The following is a 24,719-nucleotide window of genomic DNA, read 5'->3' as shown; positions in this document are numbered from 1 at the left end:
GTTTACATCCTGATTACACCTTCGCTGAGAGCACCACATTTATTTTGGGATATTTGGGCCTAATTTGCTTCAAATTCAAAACAACTATTTGTTTTGAATTTGGGGCAATTCTAAGGCCCAGAGAGCATGAAAAAACACAAGTAAAAACCAGAAAGAAAACAACGATGACATCGTGCGATAAAGTGAGAGCAGTGTATATGAATGTAAATGGACGGTGAACAGGATAACAGCTGTTGAAAACTGATCACACGTGGGCCACTTTTTTCCCACATATATGTTTCCCGTATGCATACAGGACCTACCAGGGCGGGTGTGGCTGAGGGGGGAGAGCGCTCTGTGTGAGGGTCACAGTTCGATCTCAGTCTTCCCCATCTGCGTGCCGAAGTGTCCTTGGGCAAGATACTGAATTAACCTTCAGGAAAAGTGCTGCCCATAGATGCACCATATGAATGTGTGTGTGAATGGGTGAATGGCAATAAACTGCACTGTAAAGCACTTTGAGTGGTCATCAAACTAAAAAAGCTCTATATAAATACAGACCCCCCTAGTTAACACTTCTGATCTCCTTTCATGCAGGTCATGTGAGTCATGTTTAACATCAGTGATGGAATGTAAGATGTGATGTGCCCTGTTTGGTCGTGAGGAGTTCAGGTGTCCTACACTGGGGACTCAGACATGTCTGTGTGTGGAGTTAAGAGGAAGAACATGAACATGCCATCATTTTCTGACTTCATTTTGACTTCTTCATGACATCACTTATCAAATGAATCATATGATGGGGATTCATTTCTCCCAATGATGTTGGTCAACACATTACACATAACTAAAACAATGTTCATAAATGTTACACCAGTAAATTTGTCCTAATGAAGGTAGTGTGATTTGAAATGTTTTTAAATTGAGTCTGATTCAGTCAACAGTGAACTCTGTGTTTCTGAATGAGACATTGTGCCCTCTCAGTAAAGCATGATGGCTTACAAATTATAACTGGTCTCATGAGTTAAATGTGGCAAATACAATTAACTGCAAAAAAACAAGGACAGTGTGACCATAGTTTTTTAGTAATAACCGTTCTAGCTTAGTACATACAGTTACTGACAGCCTTTGCACCAGGACTGTGTTATATATGATCAAAGGGCAAAAAAAGAACCATGATTGAATATGTGAGGGTTCGAGGTCTCCACGTGTTAGTGGTAGGAGACAGTGATATCATACTTTGATGATTTGCTATAGTCTGTTGGAGAGGACCCTGTGACTCAGGCTGTATCAGCTCAATGGCTGCAGGCTTTTTCTGTCACAACGAGGAAGCTCTGTGGCGCGGTTTGCTGGTCATGGAAAATCAAATAACCCTTAATGTTCAAAATGTTCCAATGCTCATGGAAATTCCAAGGTCGCCCCACTTTATGTGGTCTCTTGGGGATTAGTTCAGGGCTAATACACATGACTCAGTTTTATTTCAAGTTCAAAATTATACTTTTATTTTGATAGTGCTGCACATCAATCCCCTGCAAGGAGGATTAGAAACAGAATTTTATTCAAATGTTTGTTGACGCATTAACATTTAAGAGCAATTTATTAAATGCGTATATGATGAATTCAATAAATATACACAAAATACAGAGTAAATTATTCCTATCAAAATTATTCATTTAAAATATCTAGATACATACGGTATATAGCTGCTTTCTATATGAAAATGATATTTACAATGTTTAAATACACATACAAATAAACACACACATCACTAATTGGTCACAGGAAGCAGAGGGGTCCCAGGATCACAGTGATCTCAGGGGCGTGGGCAGTCGGTCCCGTCATTGCTATACCCAGATCTCTGAGAGGAAGCAACTCCATATCTCCTCGATGCAGCTCAGTGCTCCCCTGAACCCTCACAACCACGTGCTCCTGCAAAATAACCAGGAGAGCAGAATAGACGTGACGAGAACAGGGGAAGTTTGTCCTGTCGGAATTTATAATTATGTCCAGGGTTGAAACTTTTTATTGGTCAGAAAATGGCAGACAGGGAAATCTTTTTCATCTAGCCTCAAACATCTGCTCACGATTTAAAATGTATTTATCAAATCAATCACATCTCTGTATTGCTGAGGTGATATATTTGGTAACATTTGTTGCCAATGCAGGAAGAATATGCAATGACAGACAATTTTTCATTAATTTGCATTAATCTTACTGAAAAGAAAGGGTTTGATCTACAGTCCAATGCCAATCTTTCTTTGTCATTTCTTGCAATGCTGTCTGCACATTGTCGTAACAATACAGAGCTACTTACAATATTTATTTTAACAGTAAAAAGAAAACTGCTAAACTGTAATAAGCTGTGTTTTGGAGAATGACAAAACAGTTTAGACTTACCTCACACTGTTTTCTGCTCACTCTAATTAAGTGAGAATCTATTTCTCTGCCCGAGTCTCCCAGGATGTGGATACTCCAATTTGTTGAATTAGTTGCGGTGGCAGCACATGAGGGTCCCACTTCCCAGCTGACTGTCATGTGCTGGAAAGACGTATGGCTGTGTAACCGCAGAAACCTCAGCTGGACAACATCCACACCAGCATACTCAAACTAATGGAGACAGAAATGATTCATTTTACGGTGGAGGGAATAACTCACTTATTGTTGGATGTAATACATTGTCCGCATTGAAGTCCATAAATGAGTTAGACTTACCTTGTTTCCATCATGTTGTTGACTAAACCACTGGATGGATCTCCTAGATTTCTGCTTTTCCGGTTCCCACCTGAGCTTAATCTACACAACAGAACATTATTACAGAACAAGCACCACCTTATTTATAACAAAAGAAAAATGTTATTCCCTTTCTTCACAAAATTATTTTTAATAGTCCCCAAAACCCACAAATAATTGGAAACGTAGCTTTATATATGCTATGATATATGCTGGAGGTAAATCTAACCTAACCTGCAAGAAGCCAGATTGTGCTGTGACACCATTAGTTTATGTTAAGTTGTTGCTGTAGCTGAAAACCCTGCATGAGCACTATACCACAATTAGACAATGTTAACTTTCTTATACTGTAACACTACATATCGTAACTAAGTCTTTGTGATGTCAGTTATGATGACAAATGATTGGTCAATCTAAATAACATCGTTTTCTGACTTCCTTGTACTTCTTCATCACATCACTTATTAAATTATATCATATGATAGGTATGATTATTTTCTGATTAATATAGGCTTTAGATTTTAGATGTTATTCTAGTCTTATTCAGAGATATCTTTTAAAATCGACTATTTGGAGTATACTGTTGTTGACCCTGACCTGTGCTCCAAAAGTGAATCATCAGGAGATTCCCTCCTAAGTAACATTCCCACCAAATCTAGTGAAAATCCCTGCTGTTGTTGTTGAGTTATCTTGTCAACACACACACACACGCACACACATGCACACGCACACAGACACACGTATATACACACACACGCACACACAGTCCGGGTTGAAAACAATTCCCTGCTTGTGCTACGCCAGTGCCAGTGCCAGTGCCAGTGCAGACAGGGTAATGGGAAAATTAATGTTTTACAAGTTCTTCTAACTGTGCTCTGACCTCCCTAAATAAAGTGAGGCCAGTCTCCACACAGCAGCTAACCCTCTAATGGTTTAAACCATGTGAGAATGAGTGTACCTGTGACTGTAAAGGGTCTATACAGGTTGTTCCTCCTGCTGTGAAGTTACAGGAAACCTTCAAAGCATCACAAACACAGCCCTGGTTGGGGTCCATGTAAAAGTAACCTGAAAGATAATCAAGTCCAGTGTTCGTCCATCATTCAGGAGAATGTATTTTACAGCATAAAGTCAGTGACTGATTTACAACATTATGAGTCTATTGAGAGACCCTCACCATCAGTCAGATGTGGGTGTATGAGTCCCAGCTCATGGCAGGTGGTTCCGGGGTCGTCCTGTGTTCCCAGGGGCCAAATAAAAGATTCCTCTGCCTCATCACTTCGAGGCAATCTCGTCTTCACCAGCCTGGGCCTCTATAGGATTTCATCATTAACCAGAATCATGACTGAATGCAAAGCAAAATGAAGACAGACAGCTTGTACCAACTTTTTGTTGTCCTCCCTTTTGCTTCGGGTGTTTGGGTGTTTGTCCGGATCTTGTCAGTTTAGATCTTGTACTTGTTGTTTTGGGCTCATTTCTTTGACCTGGTCTTGGCTTTGATCGTCCTCTTTGTGTCAAACCATGTTTGCCTGGAGCTCCTGGTTTCCCCTGTGAAAGACATGAGTATGACTCCAAGATCATGGTGTGAAGCTACTGGCCATTACACAGTATTCAATGCCGCTAAGCTTCAACTTCCTATGAGAAGTTTTCAGTATGTTGCAGCTAAGTTTGTCAATCAGGTTTTATTGCATGTGTAAAATGTCTTACTGGAGGTCCAGGCTTTCCTTTCAGTCCCTTAGGTCCTCTCCTGCCTTGGAGACCTTTCACTCCCTGTAAAGATCCAAACACAGTCATTCTGTCTTGCATCAAGAGGAGAGGAGACTACAATTATCTATAGACCATGATGCTATCTACACAAACGCTCACCTTTTTTCCATGCTTGCCCTATAAAAGACAATTAGAAATGTATTTAGTTACCAATGTGAGTAAAACATTTTTTTAAATAGCAGAGTAACATCAAAACAACATACAAGAAGTCCATGGAAGCCTCCTAGCCCAGGTGGACCACGAGGACCAGTGTTTCCCTGTGATAATCAGATGATTGATCAATAATTTGCTATTGCCATAATTAAAAGAAAGTGTGAAATAAAAAGGAAAACATAACTTACCTGTTTTCCTTTACGACCTATTTGACCTTTCAGCCCCTGCAAACCAGGATTCCCCTGAGATAAAAGTTGTAAATGTGATCAACATTAATTGATGTTTTTGCTGTTGAATTACTTTATATGAAAATCATTTCAACCAACCTTCAGCCCCGGGGGCCCAATCGGTCCCAAGAGCCCTGTTTCACCTGGGAGACCCTGTACATGAAGAACAGACGACCAAAGACAAATTGCTCTCTGAAAAGACGTGTGATTCTCAGACAATGCATTATTTTTTGTGTCACGTTTTATCGATGAATGATGTTGCACATATCTATTAGGATACATTTTATTGTGGGTTGAGGACATTTTACCTTTGTACCAAGACTTCTAGATTCCCCCTTCTCTCCTCTCAGTCCTGGAATACCCTGTATCCACACACAGATGATACAGATGTTGACATGAACGGGTGTATGATGCCATGTTTATGACTTTAATACTATACTGAAAAAACTTGTAAACCTTTGGCCCAATTGGTCCAGAAAGTCCACGTGTTCCTTTTGGACCAGTTTTACCCTGAGTGATGCAATAAGACACATTGAGACCCAATAAGACACATTTCACAGTGAATTGTGTTAAACTGTCTGATAAGAAGCCAAATCACTAACTATATTTAAGGCGAACATTATATGGTGATAATATCTACCTGACATTTAAATTAATGACATAATATTGTACCTTAAACCCTCCTGCTCCAGTGTTTCCCCTGATCCCAGGAGGCCCCGGTTTTCCCTGAAATATTAAATGTATGTAATACCACAAAATAGAAATGTAAACCACACTAGAACTGACATTTATGAATGAGACAACACATTTTTGCAGAGTTTCATGTTATCCGCGTCTTTATTAATCTTACCATCTTGCCGGACCAGCCAGGTGCTCCAGGAGCTCCTCTGAAACCAACGGCACCCTTTGGTGTGAGCACAGGAGAGATTTAATTCAGTAAAATGGTTGAACAACAATAATAAATTGCAGCATGGTACATTTTTCCTACCGTATATCCTTCATTACCCTCAACCCCCAGTAACCCGTCCAGGCCACTCAAGCCCTGACAACAAAATCACAAAACAAGAAACCAGTTATCATCGACACATTCCTCTCTTTAACTTTTTATTGTGTTCAAATATCTAGTATCTATATCTATAATAATCCGTATATGTCCCAATGTAAAATATATTTTTTATGTTTATTGTCATCACTAGGATTATAATATATCCAATTTCTGCCAATAGATCCCTTTCACCTAAATCTTACACACTGAACCTTTAATACTTGAGATGAGCTGTAGTTTACCAGTAATGGATTTTCAGTATATATAAAGGTATTTATTGAACAGTATCTGTCAGAAGGGATACTTGCTGGTTTTCCAGGTGTTCCAGCAGGTCCTATTTTCCCCGCCTCTCCATCAGCTCCCTAAAAATCAGACTTCATTAGAATGTCCAGGATTTGACTTTGACAAGATAATCGTATCAATAATCATAAAACTCACAGTTTTCCCAGGGGTCCCTTTATTCCCTTTCCTTCCAGGTTGGGATCTTTTTCCCTTTATAAAAACAATAATGGGAAATAAAAATCAGATTTCAGCTGATCATAATCATCAAAAACTTAAAACATAATGAAGGTGAATACTCTGTTATGATGACTTTACTTTAATTTGACAAATACACTGGCTTCCTTTTACCTTTGGCCCCAGATTTCCTTTAGCTCCTGGAATTCCACGAGGACCAGCAGGTCCAGGTTGACCTTTAGCACCAGCAGAGCCGATGAACCCGATCTTCCCAAGTTTCCCCTAAAAAATTGCAGTGACGTACTTAAAATTGTGAGAAAACTTGCACGTTTAGTAACTCTGAATTGTAAATCCAGTTCTTGAGAGTTCAAATAATCAATCTCACAGCGGTGCCTCGTGCTCCAGGTTCTCCCTTTGCACCCACTTCACCTCCTATGCCCTGGGAAATAAAGAGGGTTATATAAACACACTGTGTCACTGTGGTTACATCTTCATACAGACCATTAAATATGCTTGACCTGATTAATGATGCCGAAAGGGAAAGTGAAAATAAAATCCCACCATGTCTCCTGTGACGCCTGGAAGACCGAGTTTGCCCTTTTCACCGTGACTGCCCTGAATTTAGCCAACACACATCAGAGAGAGAATTAAATGTCAATAAACTCTGGACAGATCAGTGAGAGAGTCAGAATGAATGAATGGTACATTACACCTTTGTCCCAGAACCTCCAGTTTTGCCATCAAAGCCCCTGTTGCCTGGTAAACCCTGAAAAAACACGGGAATTAGCCACAACATTGAAACAACAGGTGATGTAACTTCATGTAACTGCATAATTGAAAGTTAATTAATTCATAAAGGAAACCAATTTTAATGTTGTCTGCTGATCTGTGTATTCTTTAAGGATTAATACAATCAAAATATTCATGGTCAAGGTCAAAGTTAAGTTGCATTTGTTTTGTATGGCACAGATCACCAACCTTGAAGGGCTTCATACAAGTTTCATACACAAAGGCCACAAAACTTTCAGGGTGGAGATTTCCTACAATTGAAAACATGTAAGTTCAATTTTAAGTCGGACATACTGGTGTTGATGGTCCAATTTGTCCAGGGGGACCTATACTCCCAGGAGGGCCCTGAAATGAGAAGAAATAAACCTACAGTGTTTGTTTCCAGCTGTGTAATAGTCAAACATGTTCACACGTATCTTATACATCACATAAACATCAAATTACCCTGACAGAGACATTACAGAATTTTAACATAATTTTCAGTTCAAAAAGAAATCGAACAGTGGTACTTACAGCTTGTCCCTGGAGCCCCTTCTGGCCGTTGCCTCCTGCCGTCCCAGTGTTGCCCCCTGGTCCGAACCGTCCAGGCACGCCTGATGGGCCTTTGATGCCTGGATCACCCTGCAAAAGCATAATTAATCACCACTTTCATTGACAACAATCCTTAGCTAATGTTCTTTGTCATTGTTCTTGTATGACTGACCTTGAGACCCAGAACCCCCTGTTTTCCTCTGTCTCCCTGCGCTCCCCTGTATCCCTACACAAAAAAGCAGAAAGCATTGTCCTGAGTAGATTCCCTTGTAAAATACAACTCAAAAGGTATTTTTATTTAAATCTGACTCACCTGTTTTCCCAGCAGACCCTTTGTTCCCAGTAGCCCTTGATTGCCAGTGTCACCTTCAGCTCCCTTTGGCCCTTTCTGTCCAGGAGGTCCAGTGTTTCCCTTATCACCCTGTAATGTATGTTAAATTACATCCAATTATTCAGAGGTTTTATGACCTCATAATTTTTTTTTTACAAATTATACAAAGTCACATATTGACTCACAGATATTCCTTTTTGTCCAATTGAGCCCTCGGGTCCCCTCAGTCCAACTGGACCCTAAACACAAGAACAGCATTGTTATGGACGTCTTCTCCTACAGTCAAATCAACAGATTGCATAACCCTGTTTTTAAAGCTTGGCATCAAGTTAAATTAAAAAAAGGTAATTTCAAATCTGTGAGCAACTCAGTCTAATCAATATACCTCCTCACCATCGAGACCAGCAACTCCCTCCTGCCCCAAAGCCCCCGTAGATCCCTGAAGATACAACATGGAGAGACAGAATCCTTAAACAGCTTCACTCCAAATTACCTGCGCATCAAAGAGACAAAAGTGCTGTGTAGAGGAGAAACTTAACCTTATCTCCTTTGAAACCAGCTGATCCAGTTGGTCCTTGGGATCCATCTTTACCCTAAATACAGAGAGAATAAAGCAACGATTGGTGTAATCTATCACAATGCTTACTGTTACACCAGACATGACGACAAACCCCAAGTTGAGACACAAGAGGTCGGCTGTTAGTCAATAAATCAGCAAAACTGGTGTTAAAAGAAAAAAAATGTCATGGCCGATATTTCGGGCTTGTCGAACAAAAGTGTTTCTAAGAAGCACCAGCCCTGACCCTTGGTAGAGCACGCTGACTCATTGGCATGGTCTTCTGTGACAGATGACTGTAATGTAGCCATTATTGATGGTTTCAGTGTCCGTGCACCCAGTGAACCCCAAGGGTTAAGTCTTGACGTAAGCAGTCGAGGTGGACCTGGCCATAGCGAATTAGTGCGTAATCCTTTTTGGTCAGTTTCATCTTTGATTTTTGTTTGCTTTCACCCTTAAGCATTGATCAGGCTTTGACATCTTCTGTTGGTTACCTTGACAGTTAAGTAACTGGTGACCACGAGCACTGAGCTTATTTTCATTTATTTGTACTTAATACGACAGTGAACTGTGGTATTTCTGGCTACGAAGAACATGTAACACCAAATCTACCAAACAGTCAGAAAATAAAGGTCAACATTGACAAGAGCACAAAATTAAACTTACTGGGTAACCTGTAACTCCTCGAGGACCAACTGGACCTCGTGGCCCTTGGTCACCTGGAAGGCCACGGGGCCCAACCTCACCCCATGGTCCTATGTTGCCCTGAATACCCTGGAGGGGATAAACATGTAAAAACAAAAATTAAAAGAATTTCAAGAATAACACTAAATGGACTAAACAAATACTGACCAACTGAAGAATGCAAAGGCAAGACGTAATGGAAGCTATTGGTCTATAAAGACATCTCAACATCTATCTCTCCTGAAACAACATTTTAAACCTTAAAATATGCAATCATGTGATCTGTGTTGGATTAGCTTGCAAATAATGGGACAGACAGTAAGCCCATCTACTGTATGAGAGGACTTCAACCCAATTTCCATACAAAATGTATTGAGAGACTCGCAGGTCATAGTAGGAAAACATGTCAATAATTCACAGAGGGAAACTTAAGGACACAGCAAAGGACTGGGTGGATGTAAGTGCTTGGAAGGAATGAATCACTGAAATCATCTTACAGGAGCTCCTCTGTATCCTCGTGGTCCAGACATGCCCGTCTCACCCTGAAGGACAGAGGGATACTGTTAGTAATGGAGCTTAGAGAAAAAAATACCAGAGCACTTACACTTAAAAGTCAGTAAAATGATGGTGTAGTGTTGCACTGATATTGTTATGGCAGTTGATTACGGAAAATATTTATGACTGCTGCTACTTCCTCTACTACTACTAATAATAATAATATGAAAAATAACATACTGGGGGGCCTGGTTTTCCCCTTGGTCCTTCCTCGCCTCTCTTACCCTTCATAACAAGGTTAACACATTAAATTGAAACATAAAATATACATCATGTGCACGTACACTGAATAAACACGAGGCTTTGAAATGACTCGTACCTTTAGTCCTTCATCCGCTGGAAGTCCACTGAGGCCTTCTTTACCTTTAACACCCTACAGGAAACCAACAGATCTCAGCATCATTATGACACCAGTTTAAATATCGTAAGAAGCCATGTAATGATAGTTTGTAACTTACTCTGTCTCCTGGTTTTCCTGGTGTCCCCTCCAATCCTCTACTGCCAGCTTCACCCTTTGAATGGCACAGGATATTTAAAGCTCTTTGACTTAACATCTCTCATTCACAACATATCCTAGTCCTCCTACCTTCCCTGAAACTCTTACTTTGTCTAAATCTGTTCGTCTGTTGTTAAATCAATTTAAGAGCTGTAAACTTTAAAGATGGTAAATAACTCACACTCTTCCCTACATGTCCTTGGAGGCCAGGTGCTCCCGTCTTTCCAGGTGATCCCTGTGGCAGATGTTTATCAGATAGTAGATATACAATTTGTGTGAAATTTTACTTGTTCATTTATGATAATAGAGCTAAAAACTCACCTTTGGGCCTGGTGTTCCTGGGTCGCCATTCATTCCATTTGCACCAATGGGGCCCTGATAGAAAGATGTATTGTTTTCATTATAATCACATATCTTGACTTTTTTACTCATCTGTGTAAAAGAACAAAATATCTTTTCATGAAATTGGAAAATCAAATCAAATAAAACATTGGTTTGTGTGGTGATAAGTCTTTGGACAAATTTAGAAACATGAGTATTAACATATTGTTTGTGTTTGGCCTTACCAGGGCTCCATGAGCTCCATCCTGTCCTCTGTTTCCCAAATGACCTTGAAAACCCTAAGAAAGGACAGAGATCATGTGATGGTGATCTTTTGACAGTGTTTTATTCAATGGGAGTGGATGAAATATATGAGTAAATCCCCAAATTCTTCCAAACTATACTGGGCAGAAAAGTCACATGGCATTTATTGGACAATACGTGGTTCTAATTGTAGATATGTCAAAATGTTCTCTACTGTGTGTAAATATGAAGGTTCCAGTGTGATCACCTTCTGGCCTTTAGGTCCACGCTCCCCTGTGAATCCAGGCATTCCCTACACAAACAGTTTACACACATACAAACAGAGTGTTTTATTAACGTCTTATAAGAAGTTTTATTAGTTTGTCTGCTTTTCACAAATTGACACATAAAAGTCAACAATCTACAAATGTAATCATGGAAATACAGTGTATATAAAAGGCTGAATATCAAAGTCCAGGTTTCGCTGTTAAAAAAAGCCCTTAAATGACAAATGTTGAAAATCACAAATAGTGAATATATTTATTCTGAACACAGCAGTCACATAAGCTCAGAACAAGAAGTGTAATCACATAGGAACCTTAATACCAGGTTCTCCTTCACGTCCTCTCTCCCCAGATTTTCCCATCTCTCCCTGCAAATAGACGATGGGAACAATGATCAACATCTAGAATTTATATTTTATTTATTTATTCTATGTTTCATTCTTCAGCTATATTAAGTACACTCTCATACTCACAATGGGACCAGGTACTCCTGAAAATCCTGCTAGGCTTTTTCGACCCTCCAGTAGGAAAAATTATAATAATAATTGATTAGGATTTAACATTAGGTGGAAATAACTCAAAACTCTATTGACACTGTCACCAGTATTTTTTATATTAGACCAAAATTCAATCTCTGCTGGTGTGAGTACAATGTACATTTAAATTGACCTGACTTGTTCATTATCCACACTTGTACCAACCTTGTCACCTCGAGGCCCAGCGGCTCCTTGAATACCAGTTGGCCCTCGATCTCCCTACAAAAACATACATGCACACATGATTACACAAAATACTCAAAAGAAAAAGACATGATACCGACAGTTTTCTCAAACCCACCTTTGGACCATCTTTTCCCTGCTTTCCTTGCTCCCCCATGATGCCATCAAACCCCTATAATAATAGAAGCATATGCAAAATAAAACGTGGGAATTTCAGTTGCTGTTCAGTAGCATCTTGTGAATATATCTTTGTCCATTAAGTTTATTTCACTCACGCTGGAACCAGGAGGTCCTGGTGGCCCTGTTGGTCCTACAAGTCCCTCCAACCCCAATGGGCCTCGACGACCCTTTGATCCCTGTTTACCTGGAGGCCCTGGAGGCCCCTGTACACAAACATAACAAGACAATGTTCACTGTTCTGATCAAAGAACAGATTAGAAATCATCTGTACAGATTGACAGGAAGGATGTAACTCACTATGTCTCCCTTAAACCCTGAATCGCCCTTGTCACCTCGCTTGGATTTATCCCCCTGGTAGAGAAACATGTGCAGTAGTTAGTAACCAAAAGAGCAGTAACACTATAATGACATGGAAAGGTAAGATAATTAAATATTGCCATAGATAACATGTTTATAAATACATTTTTTAGATGGAGTCAATATTGAAATTGCTTTAAGTAATCTTACGGGATCACCTGAGGGTCCAGGTTTTCCTGGATTCCCATTGGCTCCCTGTAATGAGAAAAATTACATCTAAATTCATATCTGTGGTAGTGAGTGTCACCTCTGTAGAGGATTTGGACTCATAGCCTTACATTAAGTCCAGGTGGTCCAGGCTCTCCTATATCTCCTTCATCTCCTGGATCACCCTTGTGAAAATGCATAGAAGACAGAGGAGAGTCAAGAATTATAACTGCATCCAATACTGCATGACATTTTATTCTCATTTTTTAAGTGTACTCACAGGGTCTCCTTTAGGACCCACTGGTCCATCTGGTCCTGGATTTCCCTAAGAGAAACAAATATCAAATTTATTTTGTAATATTGTCATTTAATAAATCTAATCTAATTCAATAAAGTGTGGCTGCTGTGTTTTTGTATGATGAGTCAGGTATGCATATACATACAAGGAAACACATATAATAAAATACCAATAGCTCAAGTAACAGGAGTAAATCTGCAGTGACTGTAAATACACATCACATCACAACAACACAACGTTTCTGACCAAATGCTCTTGTTGTACCTGAGGACCACGAACACCTGGAAATCCAACTGTGCCCTCAGGACCTGCTTCTCCCTGAAGCAAAGCATGTACACACAGATTAGACATTTATTTAGGTATTAAGATAATGTAGTGTGCTTATTATTATTATTCAGTGTCTGCATGAATCTGCATGTGCACCTGTGGTCCAGCTGCTCCTCTGAGACCCACTGCACCGTGATGACCCTGATAACATAAAATTATGTTTCACAAATATTGTTTAATAACTCACTCCACAACTTGATGAGCTGGCTGTTTACTTACCGGAGGTCCATTCACTCCTAAAACACCATTCAGTCCTCTGGAGCCAATTTTGCTCTGAGGAGCAGACAAATTAATTGCTGCTGTCCTTACTTTAACAGTGGCTATTTGTTTAATTCCAAATTAATTATAGTATTATCTCCATATTATGTTATTTAACTCACAGGTGGGCCTGGTGGTCCACTGAAGCCTTGAGCTCCAATCTCTCCCTGGAAACAATAAAAAGCAAAGACGGCTGTGATCAAGATCTATCATATTTACAGAGTTATTTTAATTCAGTAGCGATGGATAACTGTCACCCAGTGAGCTGCATGACACTGACTAGAGTTCCTGATGGTCCTGGAAAACCAGAAGGACCCCTGGCTCCGGGCATTCCCTGTAAACACAGGACATTTCAGATGCTGCATTGTTGAGGGAAAAGTTCTCATTGATTTGAAGTCAGACTTCATGAAAATGATGTTAGGACAATCAAAATGGCCATAATTTAACAGTAAATTCACTTACTATGTAGCCAGGGAGCCCAACAAGGCCTCTGACTCCTTTATTTCCCTGTGAGACAGAGGAAATACAATATCGCAGTTCAACCATCTTCTCCTTATAAAGACTTTGTGTGTATTGTATCCTGAATCTGACCTTGTCTCCTGTTCGTCCTCTGTCTCCTTGTGGTCCAGCCTCTCCTTCATAACCCTACAGGCAGAAATATTAGCACAGACATATGCAAATATAAGGTAGGTGCAGAAAATAGAACTTAGACATTTAGACAAAGAGACCAACACACATGTACTTGGGCCTCTATAATTGAAATCCCCATAACATTAGAAGTCCAGGCCACTCTTACCCACTCACCCAGCTCCCCTTTACTGCCCTCCTCTCCTCTGTAGCCTATGGGACCCTGTAGGGACAGGCACACAATATATTTATCAAGCTGCAACAACTGCGCCAAGTGACATTTACATCTAACAGACAAACAATAAAAATACACACATCTTTTACATGTTTCTAAATGGATTTACCTGTTCTCCAGGTAAGCCTGGAGGGCCTGGGTCAGCGTCCTTTCCTGGGGTCCCATCTCTTCCGGGTCGGCCCTGGGGCCCCGGCAGACCCTGTGGCCCTGGACTACCCTGCGGTTCAATACAACATGGAATGTGAGGAAGTCAGCACATTTTGCTAAGAAAACCTCATTGTCGACTCTGATGAGATGCAAATTAAGTAGAGATACCTACCATTTTCCCTGGAGCTCCTCTTGGTCCTTGTTTCCCAGTAATTCCAGGTGGCCCCTAGAATACAGAATCTTTTCACCATCATTTATATTTAATAATGACAGGGTACGATAAAGTTTACCCCTACATAGCTGTTTAAGCTTTGTCTTGTCAAGTAATCTGATTACTTACGATTGGTCCGGCATCTCCAGGAGGTCCAGGAGGCCCCAGAGGCCCCTTAACTTTCTGAAAATACAAAAACCACAATGTTTGATATTTTAATCACAATACATCTTCATAGTTTTCCCGTACTGATATTTATTCCCCAGACAGACATTTGGTCCAAACACTTTTCACCGACTGTAAATAAGGTAACAATGTACATAACAACTTTATTGATTCAGTTATTGGATTTAACAGCTGTGCAGGATTTTGAACAACTGGATTTCAACTGACAAAACACTGATCAATAATTTAAACATCACCAAATATAATGTTACTTCAAGAACGACAACACCATTTGTTCTTTAACGCAAACACCTACTGGCCAGGAAAACACCAGCTTTTTGTAGATCTTCTTTTTCTGCGAAGGAACAACACAAACATATTACAGCACAGACCTTCAGTTCAAATAATGTAATTTGAGAATAAATACATTTATATGGTAAAACACATGTAATTGTGTTTCTAAATTTGCAACAATCACATTATTAAACCTTTATTTGGTTGGCAGGTTTTTAAATGTTAAAAATTTGATTTATACATTAGAAGCAATGGTTGTCCAACAACTTCCAACAATGCATTTGACTTTCATCGACTTTAATACTTACTTATATAATATAAGCATGTAATGTGTTGCAGATTGACAGACTCCCTAAATATTTGTCAGAAAACTAGCCAAACATTAGCGAACACTTCCTACTCCATTAACCCATGCATTTTTTTCTCCATTGTTGTATTTTCAGTCAGTTGAAGTGACTTTAAACTGTCATAATGTTTTTTATCATCCATATTCATACTCTCAGCATAAATTCAAGTATGTGTGCAGCACAGAGTTGGCCTGGTTCATGGCCAACAACCATTAGGTGATTCACAACCGTTCACCTTGAAAGCCTCCCATCCTTCCTCAGAGGTTTTGAATACAACAATGGCAGGCATCCCTGGAGGACCAATGGGGCCTCTGTATCCTGTCCGCCCGGTCCTGCCCATAACACCTTGATATCCCTGAGAGGACGTAAGACAAGATCATCTGTATGATGTGCAAAACAGACCTTGGATTACAGTGCTCACAGGTTTGATCAGCACTGCCCAAAACAGGAATAGTTCATCTCAGTTAGACGCAAAGAGAAAAGATAGACATAGACGTACTGAGCGATGTTTCCACAAAAATCTCACAAACACAACCCCCACAGTATAAACTGATTCTTAGGTCTGTTTGAAGAAAATAAGCCCAGCGTTACATGTTACAAAAAAGTCATTGCATCTGAGATGGTTTGGTTTGGATTCAGTAAAGCAGGTAAGGACTATTAGATGAGTCAAAGTTTTATATATGTGTTTTGTGTACATATAATTCATTGATTAGTGGATATAGGTTGAATAAGGGTTGTGCAGAGTCCGGATTTAAAGATATGTTTAATATTTTATAGTTGGGGCAATTTAGAATGTGCTCTTGATTTGTTGTGAATGCATAGAGTGATTGATGTACAGTTAAAGTTACTGATGACAAAGTAACATGGAGGTTGATGAAGGTTTTCTTTAGTCTTGGAATACGAGGCTGACTTGTGGCAAAACTGGAGTTTAGCCGAAGTTTGACAAGGTTTTTTTCTGAGTTCCTACTGAACTCAACACACAGCTGCTTGTTAAATCCTCGTGGAAAATGGTTTAACTGGCCCATTTGCTTTGTATCAAAAAACTGCAAACTTACCAACATATCTAACAGACATGAGACAAAGGGAGCAAATCCTTTTAATGACTGTATATTTCTTATTGGCTGCTTGTCAAATGTTTGATTTACATCTACTTTTTATCTGATTAGAGACTAACAAATATCTGTGGGCCAAAACAACGAGCTCAAAGAGTTGAGCAGAGTTGAGCAGTTTGTTGTTGTTGATGTTTGTGAGCAGCACTTTCCCACCACACTGAGCCATTTGTTTAATTGTTCATACAAAATAAATAAATGTCTTGAGTTGAACACATACTTTGTCTCCTTGAGGTCCTGATGGCCCTGTTAGTCCAGGTGGACCCTGTAGTCCCTGAAGAAAGAGGAACATAGAAGAATTAGGCAACAGCTCACCTGTCAGAAATGGCAAAAATAAGTAAACAAATAAATAAACCAGCAAACAAATAATTCTACTAATGAACAGTAACTCCATATAACGTATTGATAAAAGCAGAATGAGAAATTTCAAAACATCAACAGCCCTGGTTTAACATGATCTCCTGAACAGAAGTTTATTATGTCTGGGTTCTGGTGAATGTAACCCTTTTATTTGATAATGTTTAATAAAAAGTAGGGTGGTTTGTAAATGCTTGTTATTAAAACACAGTTCATGGTCCTTAGTCTCAGATAATGTGGAAACGGTGTGTTTCATGGAAGAGTTCAACCTCAACCCCTCCCTTTTACCACACACACACACACACACACACACACACACACACACACACACACACACACACACACACACACACACACACACACACACACACACACACACACACACACACACACACACACACACACACACACACACACACACACACACGAATAGATTCGAACATTTCCCATATTTAAGACATTTCCTCCATGGTTTGTTTATTTACTTATAACATCATTAAACATCATTAACACTCTGACACTTATATGATTGACCTGTAATGACACAAAATGACTTCCAATGTGACAATTAATTCCAGGCCTTAATAAACATTTACGTAGATACAGGTAAATATAAACAATGTCTTACCCTTTGACCTCTGACCCCAGGTTTTAGTCCGGCCCCGTGATGTCTGACTGAGGATGCAGGCTTCTGATTGGCTGCTTTAACATTCTGCTGTGGCGACTCAGTCTCTGATATGACTATGAAGTCTTCATCGCTGAACATGGAGATCGAATCAAGTGAAGATTGATTATTTTCCTCAAAGATGCCGGTGTCATTATCATGATTTGCTTTTTCCACCTCTGCTTCTCTTTCCTCCTCCTCCTCCATCACTGAATCTGTCTCATCTTCATCTCTGCCGCTCCCCTCTTCTCCACCTGGAAGTCGTAGCGGTGGTGATGTGGTTTCTGTTTGTGCTGAAACGTTACCCCCCTCAGTTGTGATGTTACTCAGTGCTGCTGTGCTTTGTTGTGTGGGAGCTGAAAGCGTCAGATTTGGAGCTGGAACTTTCTGAGGAGCAGCAAAGTCTTGTGTCAGCTCTCCCTCCACTGATCTGTTTTCTTCTGCTGCTGCTAAAACCTCCAGGGAGGGATGAGTGACTACAGAAACTGGAGGTGTAATTATTGCTGGTGAAGTATCCTGTTTGGCCTCCTTTGTTCCTCCGTCAGGTGAAGCGTCCACACTGGCAGCATCAAACCCTGATTCTGTGGTGGAGCCTGAGATCAGAGTGATGACAAACTCATGAGGCCCATCAGAGAAACTTCTCTCTGCAGTCTCTGTCGCTCCCCCTGCGGATGGTGAAGTGACGCCTGGAGCTGTGGGGTTCTCAGGTTGGATGTTTGGGCTTGAAATAGACATCTCGACTGGCTCCACCACGGATGCATCATTACTTGTGAAGCCCTCTGTTGCTGCACCCGATGGCTGATGAACTTGAGCAGTGTGAGCTGTGTGGACAGAAGCGACTGTCAAACTCCCTTCTGTTCTCCGTGTCTCCTTCATTGTCCCTGATATTTGTGATGTCTGCGGCTCCTTAGCTCCACCTAGAACCGTCTCCTCACCCACAGTCTTTGGTTTTTCTCCTGTGGTTGAGCCTGTAGTCTGAGTTTCTGCACCAGTCTGAGCAGTGTGTGTCTTCAGAGGGGAGGTGCTGCTCTCTGGATTCAGTCTCCCTATCAGCTCAGGGAGTCCGGCCTTCACAGTTGTGTCCTGAGGGGAAGTGTCTGGTCTGGATGATTCTCTAATGCCAGGATGAGAAGTCACCTCATCTACTGCTGTAGCCTCCTGGGAGAGATTTAAATGAGGAGAACTATCAGGCTTTTCCCAAATAATAATAATCAGAATAATCAGAATAATCATCAGAATCAGAATCAGAATCAGAATAGATTGTTATGTTTGATGGAACATGTCAGGTTGTTAAATTAATACATTCAGGACAAACATTTTGTGAGTGGAACCCTGCACTTTAAACCAGTGTATGCTTGTTGTGTGTTATTCGTACCTGTGTGTCGGTCAGTGTTGAGCATGTGTTGTTGTATTGTTGACAGTGCTGCTCGGCTGCTGCAGGATCTCCCACGACAAAAATCATCTGCTGGATGGTTCCCTGAACATCACAAACACACAAACACAAGTTGTAGCTTCAGTGAATTTTATTTTTCAGTCTGTGTGTGATGATGTCTGCTACAGGGTCTGTTCTGCTGCAAGACCACTAGAGGGCACCAGAGTCAAAAATATTGCACAGGCAATTTGAAAGTTGCAAAAACATTTCTGAAATTTTCTACAGAAAACTATAATTTGTGACACATTTAAATGTAATCTGCCATAAATTGTATAACTAATAACACTTATGTTTTTGGTCTTACTGCAATGACATCATACTACAATGGAAAGACTGTTTTTTAAAATCCCTTTTCATCCAGAGAAAGTGGAGGGAAAAGACCTGGAGAGAGGAAATGAAGACAATTCTGGCATCGTTGTGTCCCTTTACTTTTTAAATTTTAAAAGGACATGTCATGAAAGATTAACTAACAATCTAAACAAGCAAATAATAAACAAATTAACTAGCAAATAACAACGAAATTGTGCAAAAAGACTCAAAGACTGGGCTTTTAACAAGCTGGTTGTATAACTCAGTTATTACGAGAAAAGTCAACATGAAGCACTGAGTACGCAGCCAGGTCTGCACACTGCTTTAAGAGGTGTTAGTTAGTCAGGCCTCTCACTGTAACATCAAGCAGCCGAACCTGCAGAGTGACTGTGGTGAAATACTTCTTTCTGCTGCATTAGATCAAAATGACACCATTGTGATCTAATGCTGAACACAGTGAAAAGATGGGGACATTTCCTGCACATATTTTATGAGGGTTTACAGGTCGAAGGAAACATCTTTGCCGCATCTCTCATCCTCTCACATGTAAGAATCCATTTAAACCTTAAAAAATATTTGAGCTATGATGGAGGCTACTGATCGACCATGTAATAAAACACATGAAGACAAAAGTGATGCCTCCATTCACAGGAAAACCTCTTAAACCACTGAAGGAATAAAGCTGGTTGAACACAATAGAGTTAAGTGCGATTTCCAGTGTTATGAGACAATCTCTCTTGATTGTATTTTGCCTTTTTACTCTATAACATATATTCTAAGGAGCAAGACGATACTTCAACAATTCCGTGAAATTCTCGAAGAAATATTTTTAAAATTGAAATAAGATCAGAAACTCTAGTCAGTCTGCGAAAAACCTTATTTTTTTCTCATTTGAAGCAGTCTTATAATCTTTTCCTAATATTTAAATACAATTCTTTAAGTTCTTTCAGTGGTCATGAAATAAATCCAACATTTTTTAAATCAATCCGCTAACAACATTTTAACAGAGACATATGATAGAAGCAGACTTACGCAGCTCAGCAGCAGCAGCAGCAGCAGCACATCAGCCCCCTGCATGGTTTCTGACAAAGACAAACTGTGGTCTGCTCTGACTGTTGGTGTCTGTAAGTCCTCACACACTCCTGCAGGGGCTGCACTTGAAAAAACAAACACACCCCTCCTGCTCTGTGGAGGATTCACGCCTGTGCTGTACGACCACAGACAGACGACCAAAGACTCTCACCCACCCACTTATACTGTACACATGTGGCTTTGTTTCCTTAATCCTTAGCTAGTGGATCACATCAGACACTGTGGGAACAACAACAGACACTGTGGTGTGGTGTGCTGGGCCTGTTCCCTGTAAATCCTGACACCATTGTGAGCCTGAGATGAGCAGGGAGATTTTGCTGAGCTCTCAGTTTTTACCAAAGTTTTCATCCCAATTTAATCAAAACAAAGGAACCAAATGTGAGCTCAAGGTTTACAAGTAAGACTCTTTTCAACTTGACTCACATTTAAACCTTTTGGAGCTTGAAATCTTTTATTTCCACTACAAACATATTGCACTGGAATCGCTACTTTCAACTAATCATATTGTTAAGGGAGATCCATCGATACCAAATATTTTAAGTATAATCAGTCTCCTAAAAATAACCTTAGAATAATTGAATTTTAATCTCCTATATTACAATAGCTGCTCAATAAACAAATGCCTCAATAGATCAAATGTGATCAAAAGTCATCAAATGTGATTTATTTTACACCATATGACTCTGTTCCACCCCATTTGCCATTGAACTTCACATTGATCCCTGCACCGCCACCTCTGTTGTCAGGGGTCAGGGGGGGAGGACTGTGGCCCAGGTGAGGAATGTGACACTGGGATCAGAAGAGCGAGGGAGGGGCGGCTGCCTGATGACGGTTGGTGTAGGGTGAGGTTGGTGCTTACCGTAAACGGTGTGTGGTGAGGACTCGGAGCTCCTCCCAGCAGCGTCAGGCCCAAAGTGCTGATCCGCGGTCCCAAGCCGTGACGCCAGGAGGTGCTCTCCCGCCGACTGCACTCCAGGTACAGGCTGAGTGTGGACAGAGAGAAGGCCAGGGAGAGCCTGTGCCACAGGCCGTCCCACAGAGCAGCAGCAGGAAACCTGTCAGACATGTGTGGGACACTTTTACTGTCTCATTTAAGCAAAAGATGGTGTGCTACTTCAGATAATTATTCTGACTTCATCGAAAAGTTTGGTTCGGAGCAACTTGTCTCTGTCTAAAGTCTATATTGATCATATTGTCCACCTAATTACATGTAGTATACAAACTAATATCTTTGTCACCTCGGCCATAAGGAGGTTGTGTTTTCATCTGCGTCTGTTTGTCTGTTAGCAGGATTACACAAAAACTACAGGATGTATCACCATGAAACTTGATGGAAGGATGCAGAATGGGTCAGGGAAGAACCCATTCAATTATAATGTGGATCCATGTCAGGGGCTGGATACAGCAATCTTTTTTCTTTTCATCATTGAGACATATAGGGCGTTAGCATGGATTTGAATAATGATCTTTTTAAGAGCATATATAAAAGCATTGATACAATATAAAATGTGTGTGTGTACTTATACATATACCTTTGTGAGGACCATTTTAAGCACAAAGCTACAGAGTGAGGACATTTTTGGAAAGTGAGGACATTTTGACTGGTCCTCTCTTTTTCAATGGACTGTTTGAGGGTTAAGACTTGGTTGTAGGGTTTGGGTTAGAATTGGGTTTAGGTTAGGGTTAGGTATTTAGTTTTGATATGATTAAGGTTAGGGTTAGGGGCTAGGCATTATGCCAATGAGTGTGTGTGTGTGTGTGCGGGTGTTGTTTCTCACTCATAGTGTTGTTGCCAAACACTGACGACAGTGAGGAGTCGTGGGCCCAGCTTCAACTGGAAAAGCTCCTCCCCCTCCTGGCCTAAAACAACCAATAGCGTCCTCTGCCCTGACCAGCGTTGACCCAGACGAAGACGCATCAGCACACTCAGCTCATCTGGAAACCTGTCATGTAAACGTTAGCATGCTCACACACAGATGTATACATGCACTCATTCATGTGCCACAAGGACACACACATTCATTATAACCTAATCAGTCACCGGACATGGACAGTTGTGAGACGTGTGTCTGGGACAGTATGGAGCTTAGGTTGTGGTGTCACAGAGAGACTGTCCTCATGAGAGACGCTTCACATGTTAATGTAAACTCTATCACAAAGCTGCCAGATTCAGGCGGCATCAGCAGTCTGTGCGTTAACATTCAAGGTCAAGTTTAACACCAGAGGCTTGAACTCCATCCTTTCAACCTACACATCATGGAAATAAAATCCACCCTGGACAAACAGGCTCACTGAAGTCTTACAGTTTTCTACAGTACGTCAGTATGTCTGAGCTCTAACAGATTAGCCTTTATTTCGAGATGTCTGTGTTTTGCACAATACATTTCCCCTATACATTTAGAATTAGTGTTTAACATAAGACGACTTTGAAGTAATACATTGTGAACTGCTCTGGGTAAAGAGCTTTTCTTATCTGCACTCGCATGTTTTAACCGATCCATCTTAGTTAGTTCCCACTTGTTAATTCTTACACGGGTCCAAAAACTGTAGCCGTTGGCAGGACGAGTGTGGAATATTGTCCAATCTGATAGGCTGGACATCCTCCCCCATCATCTGTTGCTGAGACATTGTAATGAGAGGCTGACTTCATGTCCAGAAGCTGCAGCAGATCAACTTCTGAAAGACACAGATTAAAGCAAAAACCAGACAGCTATGGAGAGACTTTGGTTTTTTAGACAACTTGATCATCAACATATAGTTTCATGTTTCAGATTCTCACTTGATATTTAAAGGGTGTAAACATGAGGGGACATTTTAAAGTGACGAATTTCAACCTGCTCTAACATGCTGATTAAAAAAGTTGCAAATGAAATGATTATTACTCAAAAGATTTTGCTGGTGTCAACGTAACACAAACACATCCCAAACACATTTTCTGACTCAGTCACTCAGCAGAATAGTGGAAAACAACATTTCTAATTCACGTGGGTCAGTGTATTGTGTCAATGTGGTGAAAACAGCTGGATTAACCCCAAATGTTCCTTTGTAAGAGATATTTATCCAACTCTAAGTCAGTGTACCTTTCCCCGCTGCAGATTCCGTGTTTCCTCTGCTCCTCCCATGATCCTTTGCCTCAGGATGAAGGGAACGCAGCAGCGGCATGCCCTCTCCCTGTGATCGCCTGTCAGGACTCACCACACACAGACAAGCTTGAACCCACAGCGCCGAGAGCAAAGAGGAGCTCTCCATCGTGTCCTCAGGACAAATGATGCTGGAAGAACATCTCTGCTGCTGCTACACATGGACCGGAGGGCCGGGCCTGACCGGCATCACACTCAGATTACGTCCTGATCTCTCAACAACAAACCAGATCTCTCACCTAGGTCTCTGCTCAGCTCCCAGTCCAATGACTCTTTCTCACTGGGCTATTTTAGGATTGTGTGAACATCCAGAAACATGGAAAAACACACTTCCCGAGGGAGATTTACAAAAATAATGAAAAGATATTTCGCTTGGTCTCTTCTTCTTTTTATCTTGTCTTTCATGCATTTTTGGGCCATTTCAACCTGGATTTAAGACCAGATAGTATTAATTCCATATAGTGGACATACACATGTTCCACACTAGACTTAAATAGAAATGTTAGGTCTTGGTGCTCCCTTTCCTACCTGTATAATCTTTATGCATGTACTAGTTTGCAAGAAACAGCACAAATGCAGTGGTGGGACATAAAGTATATATTTAAAGTTCTACTTACTTTTTTTATTTTCAGGTACTGGTGAACAGCTAAAATGAATTCAGAAGAAGCCGAAATTCAGCCATGATGATGTAGTAGAATGTTCCATTAGGAAACATAGGCCACACTCTGCAAGTGCTTTTAATACTTTAAGTATATCTAAAAACAAATGCTTATTTAGGTTTGAGTAGAGAAGTTAATGTTGTACTTTTACTTAAGTAAAATGTTCTTCCTACACTACTGCACAAATGTGTTGGTATCTCTGATTTAAAAGGACTTCAAATCTTTGATGTTGCTATTGAGCTTATGGACAGAGTACTTTTTATATTCAGTCAGCAGCACTTTTGCCAAAACTACTTTGATTTTAAATAATTGCAAAAGTTATATTTGGGAGCTTGGCTCTGTTTTGGAATATCCCTGCCCTTCCATGAGCCTTCATGAAGAGTGAGGCACAGAACAGAACAGACATCGATGACGATGATATTGATATTGATTCGGTCAGAGTGGGCATGAAAAGGAGGCGCTGGGGTGGAGGGGGTTGTGAAGAGGCTTTGCGGTGGAAGCAGG

At 40.5% G+C, this 24,719-nt stretch overlaps 3 protein-coding genes across 4 annotated transcripts; all 3 read right to left on the bottom strand.

Moving 5' to 3' along the window:
• Positions 1-1,493: 1,493 nt before the first annotated feature.
• Positions 1,494-6,010, bottom strand: LOC118121498 (collagen alpha-2(XI) chain-like). Its single transcript, XM_035177412.2, has 16 exons — positions 5,839-6,010; positions 5,701-5,754; positions 5,523-5,576; positions 5,307-5,360; positions 5,159-5,212; positions 4,950-5,003; positions 4,812-4,865; positions 4,674-4,727; positions 4,570-4,587; positions 4,411-4,473; positions 4,090-4,251; positions 3,881-4,016; positions 3,665-3,771; positions 2,689-2,769; positions 2,374-2,583; positions 1,494-1,905 (listed from the first exon to the last, which is right to left on the bottom strand). The coding sequence occupies exons 2-16, from the start codon at positions 5,701-5,703 to the stop codon at positions 1,753-1,755; spliced, it is 1,257 nt and encodes a 418-aa protein (XP_035033303.2). The 5' UTR covers positions 5,704-5,754; positions 5,839-6,010; the 3' UTR covers positions 1,494-1,752.
• A 73-nt stretch (positions 6,011-6,083) lies between these two features.
• On the bottom strand, positions 6,084-13,163 carry LOC118121496 (collagen alpha-2(IX) chain). Of its 2 annotated transcripts, XM_047343078.1 has the most exons (23): positions 13,107-13,163; positions 12,825-12,869; positions 12,676-12,729; positions 12,548-12,592; positions 12,338-12,391; positions 12,136-12,243; positions 11,979-12,032; positions 11,843-11,896; positions 11,615-11,659; positions 11,126-11,509; positions 10,860-10,913; positions 10,615-10,668; positions 10,475-10,528; positions 10,256-10,309; positions 10,117-10,170; positions 9,978-10,022; positions 9,740-9,784; positions 9,225-9,332; positions 8,542-8,595; positions 8,396-8,441; positions 8,188-8,241; positions 7,985-8,092; positions 7,878-7,897 (listed from the first exon to the last, which is right to left on the bottom strand). In XM_047343078.1, the coding sequence occupies exons 10-22, from the start codon at positions 11,165-11,167 to the stop codon at positions 8,088-8,090; spliced, it is 669 nt and encodes a 222-aa protein (XP_047199034.1). In that variant the 5' UTR covers positions 11,168-11,509; positions 11,615-11,659; positions 11,843-11,896; positions 11,979-12,032; positions 12,136-12,243; positions 12,338-12,391; positions 12,548-12,592; positions 12,676-12,729; positions 12,825-12,869; positions 13,107-13,163; the 3' UTR covers positions 7,878-7,897; positions 7,985-8,087. The 2 variants fall into 2 exon arrangements, with proteins under 2 accessions (XP_047199033.1, XP_047199034.1); XM_047343077.1 differs by lacking the exons at positions 9,978-10,022; positions 10,117-10,170; positions 10,256-10,309; ... (11 more) ...; positions 12,825-12,869; positions 13,107-13,163 and adding exons at positions 6,084-6,257; positions 6,334-6,387; positions 6,526-6,633; ... (3 more) ...; positions 7,435-7,485; positions 7,654-7,761 and having other exon boundaries at positions 7,844-7,897; positions 9,740-9,770.
• Positions 13,164-14,755: 1,592 nt separating this feature from the next.
• Positions 14,756-23,665, bottom strand: LOC124854703 (collagen alpha-1(V) chain-like). Its single transcript, XM_047342978.1, has 9 exons — positions 23,497-23,665; positions 22,948-23,092; positions 21,276-21,471; positions 18,959-19,060; positions 17,548-18,741; positions 16,783-16,836; positions 15,689-15,808; positions 15,129-15,167; positions 14,756-14,830 (listed from the first exon to the last, which is right to left on the bottom strand). The coding sequence occupies exons 1-9, from the start codon at positions 23,663-23,665 to the stop codon at positions 14,756-14,758; spliced, it is 2,094 nt and encodes a 697-aa protein (XP_047198934.1).
• Between the last annotated feature and the right edge of the window lie 1,054 nt (positions 23,666-24,719).

Source organism: Hippoglossus stenolepis, chromosome 14, assembly GCF_022539355.2.
Source record: "Hippoglossus stenolepis isolate QCI-W04-F060 chromosome 14, HSTE1.2, whole genome shotgun sequence".
Classification (NCBI taxonomy): Eukaryota; Metazoa; Chordata; class Actinopteri; order Pleuronectiformes; family Pleuronectidae; genus Hippoglossus; species Hippoglossus stenolepis.
Note: the sequence above shows the minus strand (reverse complement) of the source record. Positions and strands in the feature narration are given on the sequence as shown.

Bases quoted from the DNA above. Each gene is read 5' to 3' on its own strand.
- LOC118121498 (XM_035177412.2), bottom strand. The intron at 5,361-5,522 runs GTACAATATTAT...TGCATCACTCAG, and splicing joins CTGGAGCAGGAGGGTTTAAG to GGTAAAACTGGTCCAAAAGG. The intron at 4,017-4,089 runs GTTGGTACAAGC...GAAATCCTATAG, and splicing joins AAAAGGGAGGACAACAAAAA to AGGCCCAGGCTGGTGAAGAC.
- LOC118121496 (XM_047343077.1), bottom strand. From the start codon at position 8,588: ATGGATCCCAAGGACCAACTGGATCAGCTGGTTTCAAAGGAGATAAG. The intron at 8,093-8,187 runs GTGAGTCAATAT...CATACATTACAG, and splicing joins TTGGACAAAAAGGAATATCT to GGTGATAAGGGAAACACTGG. The intron at 6,634-6,736 runs GTGAGATTGATT...GCAATTTTTTAG, and splicing joins CTGGAGCACGAGGCACCGCT to GGGAAACTTGGGAAGATCGG.
- LOC124854703 (XM_047342978.1), bottom strand. From the start codon at position 23,665: ATGGAGAGCTCCTCTTTGCTCTCGGCGCTGTGGGTTCAAGCTTGTCTG. The intron at 23,093-23,496 runs GTACACTGACTT...TGTGTCTTTCAG, and splicing joins GGAATCTGCAGCGGGGAAAG to AAGTTGATCTGCTGCAGCTT. The intron at 15,168-15,688 runs GTGAACGGTTGT...GTTCCTTCGCAG, and splicing joins AAGGATGGGAGGCTTTCAAG to AAAAAGAAGATCTACAAAAA.